We start from the raw sequence: 13,551 nt of genomic DNA on the forward strand, positions 1-13,551 counted from the left end.
GAGCCTCCCTGTAAAGTCCTATAGAACCCCCCTACAGGGCCCTGTAGAACTCCCCCCATAGAGCCCCATAGGAGCATATAGAGCCCCTCTATAGAGCCCTATAAAACCCCCTTATAGACCCTATAGGAGCATATAGAGCCCCCATATAGACCCCTGTAGACCCCTAGAGAACCCCCCCTATAGAGCCCTATAGGAGCACATAGAGCCCCTCTATAGAGCCCTATGCATGCAAAATGAGCCCAAAATGAGCCAAAATGGTCCAGAATGAGCCCTATATCCCTGCCCCATAGATCCCTATACCCCAGCCCCATAGATCCCTATACCCCAGCCCCATAGATCCCTATATCCCAGCCCCATAGATCCCTATACCCCAGCCCCATAGATCCCTATATCCCAACCCCATAGATCCCTATACCCGAGCCCCATAGATCCCTATATCCCAGCCCCATAGATCCCTATATCCCAGCCCCATAGATCCCTATACCCCAGCCCCATAGATCTCTATACCCCAGCCCCATAGATCTCTATATCCCAGCCCCATAGATCCCTATATCCCAGCCCCATAGATCCCTATATCCCTGCCCCATAGATCCCTATACCCCAGCCCCATAGATCCCTATATCCCAGCCCCATAGATCCCTATATCCCAGCCCCATAGATCCCTATATCCCATCCCATAGATCCCTATACCCCAGCCCCATAGATCCCTATATCCCAGCCCCATAGATCCCTATATCCCAGCCCCATAGATCCCTATATCCCAGCCCCATAGATCCCTATATCCCAGCCCCATAGATCCCTATATCCCAGCCCCATAGATCCCTATACCCCAGCCCCATAGATCCCTATATCCCAGCCCCATAGATCCCCATAGGTTTCAAAGGTCCCTGCCTACGCTCGGCCCCCATTGCCCTTACCAAAGATGGCGGCTCCCTTCACCCCTTCCTCCTCCCACTTCCGGTTCAGGCCCCGCCCCTTCCTTCACCCCCTCCCACCCCCCGCGCAGTGCACGCCGGGAAGCGGCGGGGCTTCCCCAGCGCGTGCGGGCGCGGGAAACGGCGGCGGAGGTAACGTGACCACGGGGGGGGGGGAGGGGCGGGGAACCCTCACCCCTCCCCCCTCCCCCCCCCCCTCCCCCCCCCCCCCCCCCCCCCCCCCCATTGAGGGTAAGGGGGGGGGGGGGGGTCCCTATAGAATGGGGGGAGCCAATGGGAAGGGGGGTCCCTATAGAATGGGGGGAGCCAATGGGAAGGGGGGTCCCTATAGAATGGGGGGAGCCAATGGGAAGGGGGCTCCCTATAGAATGGGGGGAGCCAATGGGAAGGGGGGTCCCTATAGAATGGGGGGAGCCAATGGGAAGGGGGGTCCCTATAGAATGGGGGGAGCCAATGGGAAAGAGGGGGGGTCCCTATAGAATGGGAGGAGCCAATGGGGAGGGGGGGTCCCTATAGAATGGGAGGAGCCAATGGGAAGGGGGGTCCCTATGGAATGGGGGGAGCCAATGGGAAGGGGGGTCCCTATGGAATGGGGGGAGCCAATGGGAAAGAGGGGGGGGTCCCTATGGAATGGGGGGAGCCAATGGGGAGGGGGGTCCCTATAGGATGGGGGGAGCCAATGGGGAGGGGGGTCCCTATAGAATGGGAGGAGCCAATGGGAAGGGGGGTCCCTATAGAATGGGGGGAGCCAATGGGAAGGGGGTTCCCTATAGGATGGGGGGAGCCAATGGGAAGTGGGGTCCCTATAGAATGGGGGGAGCCAATGGGAAGGGGGGCCCTATAGAATGGGGGGAGCCAATGGGAAGGGGGGTCCCTATAGAATGGGGGGAGCCAATGGGAAGGGGGGTCCCTATAGGATGGGAGGAGCCAATGGGAAGGGGGGTCCCTATAGAATGGGAGGAGCCAATGGGAAGAGAGGGGGGGGGTCCCTATAGAATGGGGGGAGCCAATGGGAAGGGAGGGGGCGTGGCTTCATGGGAGGCTCCGCCCCCTCCATTGTTGTTAATGGGGGGGGGGGGGGGTCCGGTCTCTTTAACGTTGCCCCTCCCCCCCCATAGGGGATTCCCCCCTCCCCCTGTGACGTCATGGAGGAGGAGATGGAGCCGCTGCTGGAGGGGGAAGGGTTCCTGGACCTATGGAATATGTGAGATATGGGGGGGGGTATAGGGGCTATATGGGGTATAGGGGCTATAGGGGATATGGGGGCTATAGGGGATATAGGGTCTATAGGGGGATATAACGACTATTGGGGATATAGGGGTTTATAGGGCATATAGGGGGCTATAGGGGCTATATGGGGATATAGGGGCTCCAGGGGGCTATGGGGCTATAGGGGATACATGGAGCTGTAGGGGGTATAGGGGGCTCTAGGGGGCTATGGGGGGGCTATAGGAGGTATAGGGAGCTATAGGGGGTATAGGGTTTCTGTATGGGGCTATAGGGGCAAAGGTGGCATGGGTAGTATAGGGGGCTATAGGGGGTATTGGGGCTATAGGGGGTATAGGGGAATATAAGAGCTATACGGAAATATAGAGACTATAGGGGATATGGGGAGTTATAGGGGTTCTATAGGGGGTATAGGAGAATATAGATAGATATAGAGGAGTATAGGGACTATAGAGGATATAGGGGCTATAGGAAAGTGTAGGAGGCTATAGCATTCCATAGGGGTTCTATAGGGGTCAAAGGTCACCTTTGGCTTCACCCTTTACCCCCCCCCCCCAGGCTCCCGGACAGCATCCATTCACTGCCAGAGGAGCCTCCTGCATGGGTAAGTGGGGGGGGGGGGGGTCCCCTATATAGGGGGCGGAGCTATGGGGCCCAGGACACCCCCATAGGGCTCCATATATGGGGTGACCCCACTTAAATGGGATCCATTATAGGGGTGCCCCTCCCCCCCCCTTTAACCCCCCCATATAGCCCCATAGATCCCCATACTCCAGCCCCATAGATCCCTATATCCCTGCCCCATAGATTCCTATATCCCAGCCCCATAGATCTCTATATCCCAGCCCCATAGATCCCTATATCCCAGCCGCATAGATCCCTATATCCCAGCCCCATAGATCCCTATATCCCAGCCCCATAGATCCCTATATCCCTGCCCCATAGATCCCTATACCCCAGCCCCATAGATCCCTATATCCCAGCCCCATAGATCCCTATATCCCAGCCCCATAGATCCCTATATCCCAGCCCCATAGATCCCTATATCCCAGCCCCATAGATCCCTATATCCCAGCCCCATAGATCCCTTTACCCCCCCCCATAGGAGCTGAGCCCGTTGGAACCGGCCCCCCCCCCCCCCCGCGCCCCCCTGCCCGGTGGTACCGTCCACGGAGGACTATGGCGGCGACCATGACTTCCGGCTGAGCTTCCGGGAGGCGGGGACGGCCAAGTCGGTCACGTGGACGGTGAGTGCAGCCAATGGGGGACGGGGACGGGGGGGAAGCATTTAAGGGACGGACCCATAGAGATGAATGGGATCCATAGGGATGAATGGGATCCATAGGGATGAATGGGATCCATAGGGATGAATGGGATCCATAGGGATGAATGGGACCCATAGGGATGAATGGGACCCATAGGGATGAATGGGATCCATAGGGATGAATGGGACCCATAGGGATGAATGGGACCCATAGGGATGAACGGGACCCATAGGGATGAATGGGACCCATAGGGATGAATGGGACCCATAGGGATGAATGGGACCCATAGGGATGAATGGGATCCATAGGGATGAATGGGACCCATAGGGATGAATGGGATCCATAGGGATGAATGGGACCCATAGGGATGAACGGGATCCATAGGGATGAATGGGATCCATAGGGATGAACGGGACCCATAGGGATGAATGGGACCCATAGGGATGAATGGGACCCATAGAGATGAACGGGACCCATAGGGATGAACGGGACCCATAGGGGTGAACGGGACCCATAGGGGTGAACGGGATCCATAGGGATGAACGGGATCCATAGGGATGAACGGGATCCATAGGGATGAATGGGACCCATAGGGATGAATGGGACCCATAGGGATGAACGGGACCCATAGGGATGAACGGGACCCATAGGGGTGAACGGGGTCAAAGGGGAAGCGGGAGGGGGGACCAAGGTGAGGCGGAACCAAAGTGAGGGATAAAGGGGTGGGGGGGAAGGAAAGTGGCAGGGACCCATAGAGGATGGGTGTTATAGGGTGCTATTGAGTGCTATAGGATGCTATAGGATGCTGTTGGGTCCTATAGAGTGCTGTTGAGTGCTATAGGGTGCTATTGGGTGCTTTAGGATGCCGTTGGGTCCTATAGAGTGCTATTAGGTTCTATAGGGTGCTATTGAGTGCTATAGGATGCTGTTGGTTGCTATAGGATGCTGCTAGGTGCCATAAGGTGCTATTGGGTACCATGTATCCCTATGGAGTCTATTGGTTATTATGTATCTGTATAGACTTTATTGGGTACTATGTATCCCTATGGACGCTATTGGTTACTGTGTATCCTTATGGATTCAATTGGTTACCGTGTATCCTTATTGATGCTATTGGCTCCCATGTATCCCTATGGACACTGCTGCATCCCTAAGGATGCTGTTGGCTCCCATATGTCCCTATAGACACCATTGTACCCCCTGCATCCCTAAGGATGCTCTTGGCTCCCATTGGCTCCCATTGGCTCCATTGGCTCCCATTGGCTCCCATTGGTTCCCATTGACTCCCATTGACTCCATTGGCTCCCATTGGGTACCATTGACTCCATTGGGTCCCATTGACTCCCATTGGGTACCATTGACTCCATTGGGTCCCATTGACCCCCATTGTCTCCCATTGGCTCCCATTGACCCCCATTGTCTCCCATTGGCAGTTCTCCCTGGCCCTACACAAGCTGTTCTGCCACCTGGCCAAGCCCTGCCCGGTGCAGGTGTGGGTGGGGGCCCTGCATCCCTAAGGATGCTCTTGGTTACCATTGGTTACCATTGGATACCATTGAGTACCATTGAGTACCATTGAGTCCCATTGACTCCCATTGGCTCCATTGGCTCCCATTGGCTCCCATTGGGTACCACTGCATCCCTAATGATGCTCTTGCCTCCCATTGGCTCCCATTGACCCCCATTGTCCCTGCTGCTCTCCCATTGGCTCCCATTGACCCCCATTGTCCCTGCTGCTCTCCCATTGGCTCCCATTGACCCCCTTTGTCCCCGCTGCTCTCCCATTGGCTCCCATTGACTCCATTGACTCCCATTGACTCCCCTTGGCTCCCATTGGCTCCCATTGGCTCCCATTGGGTACCAGTGCATCCTGTATCCCTAAGGATGCTCTTGGGTACCATTGGGTACCACTGCATCCCTAATGATGCTCTTCTCTCCCATTGGCTCCCATTGACCCCCCTTGTTTCCCATTGACCCCCATTGACCCCCGTTGTCCCCCCTTGCCTCCCATTGGCTCCCATTGACCCCCATTGTCCCCGCTGCAGTTCTCCCTGGCCCTGCACAAGCTGTTCTGCCGCCTGGCCAAGCCCTGCCCGGTGCAGGTGTGGGTGGGGGCCCCTCCCCCCCCCGGGGCTCTGCTTCGCGCTGTCGCCGTCTACAAGCGCTCGGAACACGCGGCCGAGGTCGTCAGGAGGTGTCCCCATCATGAGCGCTGCGGGGGAGGGGCTGATGGTGAGGAACATGTGGGGGGATGGGGGGTATGGGGGGGGATGGGGGTCTATGGGGGTCTATGGGGGGGTCTATGGGGGTGTCTATGGGGGGGTATGGGGGGTCTATGGGGGAGCTAATGGGGGGTATAGGGGGGTATGGGGGGCTGTAAGGGGGTTATGGGGGGTCTATGGGAGGTCTATGGGGGTTTATGGGGGGTATGGGGGATATAGGGGTCTATGTGTGGGCTATGGGGGGTCTATGGGGGTGTATGGGGGGGTCTGTGAGGGGATATGTGGGTCTATGTGGGGGTCTATGGGGGCTATAAGGGGGTCTATGTGGGGGTCTATGGGGGGTATGGGAGATTATAGAGGTGTATGGGGAGGATAGGGGGATTATGGGGGAGTTATGGGGGGTCTAGGGGGGCTATTGGGTCTCTGTGTGGTCTCTGGATCTCTATGTGTCTCTATGGGTCTCTATGGGGTCTGTATGGGTTTCTGTGGGGTCTCTATTGGGTCTCTATGGGTTCCATTGTGTTCTATGGGACTAACTCTGGGTTTCCCCCCCCCCAGGCCTGGCCCCCCCCCAGCACCTGATCCGGGTGGAGGGGAACCCCCAGGCCCGTTACCATGACAACGAGACCACCAAGAGGCACAGCGTCACCGTGCCCTACGAGCCCCCCGAGGTACCCCATTCATCCCTATGGGCCCCATTCATCCCTATGGGCCCCATTCATCCATATGGGCCCCATTCATCCCTATGGGCCCCATTCATCCCTATGGGCTCCATTCATCCCTATGGGCCCCATTCATCCCTAGGGGCTCCATTCATCCCTATGGGCTCCATTCATCCCTGTGGGCTCCGTTCATCCCTGTGGGCTCCATTGATCCCTATGGGCCCCATTCATCCCTATGGACCCCATTCATGCCTGTGGGCCCCATTCATCCCTATGGACCCCATTCATCCCCATGGGCCCCATTCATCCCTACGGGCTCCATTCGTCCCTATGGGCTCCATTCATCCCTATGGGCTCCATTCGTCCCTGTGGGCTCCATTCATCCCTATCCCCATTTATCCCCATGGGCCCCATTCATCCCTATGGGCTCCATACATCCCTATGGGCTCCATTGATAACTATGGGCCCCATTCATCCCTATGGACCCCATTCATCCCTGGGGGCCCCATGGGTGCGTTTGGGTGCATTTTGGGTCCATTTTTGTCCATTTTGGGTCCATTTTGGTCAATTTTGGGTGCATTTGGGCCGGTTTTGGGTGTATTTGGGTGCATTTTGGGTGTATTTGGGCCGGTTTCGGGTCAGTTTTGGGTCCATTTCAGCTGGTTTTGGGTGTGTTGCAGGTGGGCTCTCCCTGCAGCACTGTGCTCTACAGCTTCATGTGCAACAGCTCCTGCATGGGGGGCATGAACCGGCGCCCCATCCTCACCATCCTCACCCTGGAGGGGCCCAAGTGAGCGGGGGGGGCCCTATAGGGGTCATGGGGGGGGTATGGGGGGGGAATCTATAGGGGATATGGGGGGGATCTATAGGGGATATGGGGGGGTTGCTATAGAGGATATGGGGGGGTTGCTATAGAGGATATGGGGGGGGTTGCTATAGAGGATATGGGGGGGGCTATAGGGGACATATGGGGGGCATAGGGGATATGGGGGGGGATCTACAGGGGATATATGGGGGGCATAGGGGATATGGGGGGGGATCTATAGAGGATATATGGGGGGCATAGGGGATATGGGGGGGCTATAGGGGTGCTCCATAGGTTGGGGGTTCACTATAGGGGACATGGGGAGGGGGCTCTAGGGGACAGTGCATCTCTAATGTGTACCTATGCATCTCTGTATGTGCATATATGGTCATATCCATCTCCATCCCATCCCCATCCCATCCCATTCAATCCCATTCAATCCCATCCCCATCCCATCCCCATTCCATTCCCATCCCATCCCCATCCCCATCCCATCCCCATCCCATCCCATCCCCATCCCATCCCCATTCCCATCCCATCCCCATCCCCATCCCATCCCATCCCCATCCCCATCCCATCCCATTCAATCCCATCCCATCCCATCCCCATTGCCTCCCATTGCCTCCCATTGACTCCCATTCACTCCCATTGACTCCCATTGCCTCCCATTGCCTCCCATTGACTCCCATTCCCTCCCATTCCCTCCCATTGACTCCCATTGACTCCCATTCACTCCCATTGCCTCCCATTGACTCCCATTGCCTCCCATTGACTCCCATTGCCTCCCATTGCCTCCCATTGCCTCCCATTGCCTCCCATTGCCTCCCATTACCTCCCATTCCCTCCCATTGCCTCCCATTCCCTCCCATTGCCTCCCATTGCCTCCCATTGCCTCCCATTGCCTCCCATTGCCTCCCATTCCCTCCCATTGACTCCCATTGCCTCCCATTCCCTCCCATTGCCTCCCATTCCCTCCCATTGCCTCCCATTGCCTCCCATTGACTCCCATTGCCTCCCATTGCCTCCCATTCCCTCCCATTGCCTCCCATTGCCTCCCATTGCCTCCCATTGCCTCCCATTGCCTCCCATTGCCTCCCATTCCCTCCCATTGCCTCCCATTCCCTCCCATTCCCTCCCATTCCCTCCTATTGCCTCCCATTGCCTCCCATTGCCTCCCATTGCCTCCCATTCCCTCCCATTCCCTCCCATTCACTCCCATTGCCTCCCATTGCCTCCCATTGCCTCCCATTGCCTCCCATTGCCTCCCATTCACTCCCATTGCCTCCCATTGCCTCCCATTGCCTCCCATTGCCTCCCATTGCCTCCCATTCCCTCCCATTGCCTCCCATTCCCTCCCATTCCCTCCTATTGCCTCCCATTGCCTCCCATTGCCTCCCATTGCCTCCCATTGCCTCCCATTGCCTCCCATTGCCTCCCATTCCCTCCCATTGCCTCCCATTGCCTCCCATTCCCTCCCATTGCCTCCCATTCACTCCCATTGCCTCCCATTGCCTCCCATTCCCTCCCATTGCCTCCCATTGACCCCCATTGCCTCCCATTCCCTCCCATTGCCTCCCATTGCCTCCCATTGCCTCCCATTCCCTCCCATTGCCTCCCATTGACCCCCATTGCCTCCCATTGCCTCCCATTGCCTCCCATTGCCTCCCATTGCCTCCCATTGCCTCCCATTGACTCCCATTGCCTCCCATTGCCTCCCATTGCCTCCCATTGCCTCCCATTGACTCCCATTGCCTCCCATTCCCTCCCATTGCCTCCCATTGCCTCCCATTGACTCCCATTCCCTCCCATTGACTCCCATTGCCTCCCATTGCCTCCCATTCCCTCCCATTCCCTCCCATTGCCTCCCATTCACTCCCATTGCCTCCCATTGACTCCCATTGACTCCCATTGCCTCCCATTGCCTCCCATTGCCTCCCATTGCCTCCCATTGCCTCCCATTGACTCCCATTGCCTCCCGTTACCCTCCCATTCCCTCCCATTGCCTCCCATTGCCTCCCATTCCCTCCCATTGCCTCCCATTGCCTCCCATTGCCTCCCATTGACTCCCATTGCCTCCCGTTACCCTCCCATTGCCTCCCATTGCCTCCCATTCCCTCCCATTGCCTCCCATTGACTCCCATTGACTCCCATTGCCTCCCATTGCCTCCCATTCCCTCCCATTGACTCCCATTGCCTCCCATTGACTCCCATTGCCTCCCATTGCCTCCCATTGCCTCCCATTGCCTCCCATTGCCTCCCATTCACTCCCATTGCCTCCCATTGACTCCCATTCCCTCCCATTGCCTCCCATTGCCTCCCATTGCCTCCCATTGACTCCCATTGCCTCCCATTGCCTCCCATTGCCTCCCATTGCCTCCCATTGCCTCCCATTGCCTCCCATTCACTCCCATTGACTCCCATTGCCTCCCATTGCCTCCCATTGACTCCCATTGCCTCCCATTGCCTCCCATTCCCTCCCATTCACTCCCATTGCCTCCCATTCACTCCCATTGACTCCCATTGACTCCCATTGCCTCCCATTGACTCCCATTGCCTCCCATTGCCTCCCATTCACTCCCATTGACTCCCATTGCCTCCCATTGCCTCCCATTACCTCCCATTGCCTCCCATTGCCTCCCATTGCCTCCCATTGCCTCCCATTGCCTCCCATTCACTCCCATTGACTCCCATTGCCTCCCATTGCCTCCCATTCACTCCCATTGACTCCCATTGCCTCCCATTGCCTCCCATTACCTCCCATTGCCTCCCATTGCCTCCCATTCACTCTCATTGACTCCCATTGACTCCCATTGCCTCCCATTGACTCCCATTGCCTCCCATTGCCTCCCATTCACTCCCATTGCCTCCCATTACCTCCCATTGCCTCCCATTGCCTCCCATTGCCTCCCATTGCCTCCCATTGCCTCCCATTGACTCCCATTGACTCCCATTGCCTCCCATTGCCTCCCATTGCCTCCCATTGCCTCCCATTGCCTCCCATTGCCTCCCATTGACTCCCATTCCCTCCCATTGCCTCCCATTGACTCCCATTCACTCCCATTGCCTCCCATTGACTCCCATTCCCTCCCATTGCCTCCCATTGCCTCCCATTGCCTCCCATTGCCTCCCATTGCCTCCCATTGCCTCCCATTCCCTCCCATTGCCTCCCATTGCCTCCCATTGCCTCCCATTGCCTCCCATTGCCTCCCATTCCCTCCCATTGCCTCCCATTGCCTCCCATTACCTCCCATTCCCCTCCCGGCCGCCAGGGGGCAGGTTCTCGGCCGTCGCTGTTTCGAGGTCAGGGTCTGCGCATGCCCAGGCAGGGACCGGCGCATAGAGGAGGAGAACCAGAGCCGGAGGGGCGGGGCCGGGGGCGGGGCCAAGCGCGGTGAGGGGCGGGGCCAAGTGCGGTGAGGGGCGGGGCCGGGGGCGGGGCCAAGCGGGGTGAGGGGCGGGGTCAAGAGGGGTGGGGGCCGGGGCAAGTGGGGTGAGGGGCGGGGCCAAGAGGGGTGAGGGGCGGGGCTGGGGGCGGGGCCAAGAGGGGTGAGGGGCGGGGCTAAGAGGGGTGAGGGGCGGGGCCAAGAGGGGTGAGGGGCGGGGCTGGGGGCGGGGCCAAGAGGGGTGAGGGGCGGGGCTAAGAGGGGTGAGGGGCGGGGCCAAGAGGGGTGAGGGGCGGGGCTGGGGGCGGGGCCAAGAGGGGTGAGGGGCGGGGTCAACGCGGGGGGGGAGGAGCCAATGCCAAGGGTGGGTAGGGAGGGGGCGGAGCCAACGCCGGCGGTGGGCGGGGTCAAGGATGGGCAGGGAGGGGGCGGGGCCAACGCTGAGGGTGGGCATGGAGGGGGCGGAGCCAACGTCAATGGTGGGCGGGGCCAAGCCCAAGGATGGTCAAGGAGGGGGCGGAGCCAAGCGGGGTGAGGGGCGGGGCCAAAATCAAGGGTGGTCACAGAGGGGGCGGAGCCAAGCGTGGTGAGGGGGGTGGGTCACGTGGCTTCAGAGGGCTGCCATTGGCCAGGGGGCGGGGCTTCGTGGGGATGCTTAAGGCCATACCATTAGTGCTTATGGGGGGGTACCATTAACATAGGGGGTAATGGGGGTCCCTATAGGCCCTGACCCCTTTGTGCCCCCCCCCTCCAGCTCTGCCCCCCCCAGTTGAAGCCCCTGAGAGCTCCAAGAAGCGGGTGCTGAGCCCTGACAATGAGGAGTTCTCATTGGTGGTGAGTGATGGGGTCCTATGGGGGGTATTGGGGTCCTATAGTGGGTGTATAGGGTCCTATAGGGAGTCCTGTGGGGGTATTGGGGTCCTATAGGGGGTGTATAGGGTCCTATAGGGAGTCCTGTGGGGTTATTGGGGTCCTATAAGGGGTATATGGGGTCTTATGGGGGGTCCTATGGGGGTATTGGGGTCCTATAGTGGGTGTATAGGGTCCTATAGGGGGACCTATGGGGGTATTGGGGTCCTATGGCGGGTGTATGGGGTCCTATAGGGGTTCCTGTGGGGGTATTGGGGTCCTATAGAGGGTATTTGGGGTCTTATGGGGGGTGTTTGGGGTCCCATTGGGGGTATATGGGGTCTTACGGGGGGTATTTGGGGTCCTATAGGGGGGGTTTGCAGTTCTATAGGGAGTATATGTGGTCCTGTGGGGGGTATTTGGGGTCCTGTGGGGGGTATTTGGGGTCCTATAGGGGGTATATGGGGTCCTATGGGGGTATTTATGGTTTCATAGGGGGTATTTAGTGCCCCATAGGTGGTATTTAGTGCCCCATAGGGGGTATTTATTGCCCCATAGGGGGTATTTAGTGCCCCATAGGTGGTATTTAGTGCCCCATAGGGGGTATTTAGTGCCCCATAGGTTGTGTTTATTGCCCCATAGGGGGTATTTATTGCCCCATAGGGGGTATTTATTGCCCCATAGGGGGTATTTAGCCCCCATTGGGGTACATGGGTCCCTGACCCCCATGTTGGTGTCCCCAGGTCCGCGGCCGCCATCGCTATGAGATGCTCAAGAAGATCAATGATGCTCTGGAGGCCTATGAGGGGGGGGCAGCACCGGAGAGACCGTAAGGGGGCGGGGCCAACCCCCCCATGGAGCGTCCCCATTGGTTCATCCCATTGGGAGCAGCCAATGGGGTGGGGGGGGGGGAGGGTCATACCCCCTTGGAGTGTCCCCATTGGTTCATCCCATTGGGAGCAGCCAATGGGGTGGGGGGGGGGGGAGGGTCATACCCCCTTGGAGTGTCCCCATTGGTTCATCCCATTGGGAGCAGCCAATGGGGTGGGGGGGGGGGAGGGTCAACCCCCCCATGGAGCGTCCCCATTGGTTCATCCCATTGGGAGCAGCCAATGGGGTGGGAGGGGGTGGGGTCAACCCCCCATGGAGCGTTCCTATTGGTTCATCCCATTGGGAGCAGCCAATTGGGGTGGGGGGGGGATGGGTAGGGGGGGTTTGGGTTTAAAAGGGGGGATTTGGGGTCAAAATGGGAGGATTTGGGGTTAAAAAGGGGGGATTTGGGTTCAAAAATGTGGTATTTGGGTAATGAATGGGGTTTTGGGGTCAAAATGGGAGGATTTGGGTCAAAAAGGGGGGATTTGGGTTTAAGAAAGGGGGATTTGGGGTCAAAAATGGGGAATTTGGGTCAAAATGAAGATTTTTGGGTCCCAAAATGGGGATTTGAGGTCCAAAAGGGGGGATTTGGGGTCAAGATGTGGGTATTTGGGTGAAAAAGGGGGGGATTTGGGTCAAACTGGGGCAGTTTGGGTCAAAAATGGGGTATTTGGGTCATAAAAGGCATATTTGGGGTCAGAAAAGGGGAATTTGGGTCTCAAAGTGTGGTTCCCATAGGGTTTCAATGGGGGAGGGGGGGGTACCCCTGACACCCCCCTTTCCCCCCCCCAAAAGGGTCAAAGGTCGCCGGTCCCGGGGGGCGGAGCTTGTGCCTCGCCGTGGGAAGAAGCTGCTGGTGAAGGGGGAGGGGCCGGACTCGGACTGACCACGCCCCCCTCCTCAAGCCCCGCCCCCTCCTGAAGCCCCGCCCCCTACAGCACAACAGCGCCCCCTATTGCCTCCAATAGCCACTGCCATGGGCCTTTAGCCCCGCCCACCGCTACGTGGCCACGCCCACTATGGCCACGCCCCCTCCCCCTATGGCCACGCCCCCTTCGCTCCTTATATGGCTTTTTTATACATTAAATGAGTTTTGTATCGCCCCTCCCCCCCCAAAACCGGTTTATGGGGGGGGGGGAGGGGCAATTGGGGGACATTATACGGGGGAGGGGCAATTGGGGGACATTATAGGGGGACCCCCCATTAGGGGGTAATGGGGGGGGCAGCCCCATAGTAATGATCAATGGGGGGGTTGTACCATTAGGGTTCTATGGGGGGGGTGTTAATTAGGAGGGGGTCATTAATGGGCGTCATTAATGGGGGTCTTAAA

At 58.2% G+C, this 13,551-nt stretch overlaps 1 protein-coding gene across 1 annotated transcript; it reads left to right on the plus strand.

Annotated features, from left to right (window-relative positions):
- The first annotated feature begins 991 nt into the window (after window positions 1-991).
- On the plus strand, window positions 992-13,328 carry TP53 (tumor protein p53). Its single transcript, XM_034073521.1, is given in 12 exon segments — window positions 992-1,067; window positions 2,054-2,139; window positions 2,721-2,766; window positions 3,268-3,277; window positions 3,279-3,409; window positions 5,473-5,659; window positions 6,208-6,320; window positions 6,992-7,101; window positions 10,386-10,507; window positions 11,254-11,333; window positions 12,092-12,177; window positions 13,017-13,328. Coding segments are annotated over 11 exon segments (1,035 nt in total). The 5' UTR covers window positions 992-1,067; window positions 2,054-2,080; the 3' UTR covers window positions 13,108-13,328.
- Window positions 13,329-13,551: the final 223 nt, after the last annotated feature.

The sequence above is a fragment of the Melopsittacus undulatus genome, assembly GCF_012275295.1.
Source record: "Melopsittacus undulatus isolate bMelUnd1 chromosome 25 unlocalized genomic scaffold, bMelUnd1.mat.Z SUPER_25_unloc_2, whole genome shotgun sequence".
Lineage (NCBI taxonomy): Eukaryota > Metazoa > Chordata > Aves > Psittaciformes > Psittaculidae > Melopsittacus > Melopsittacus undulatus.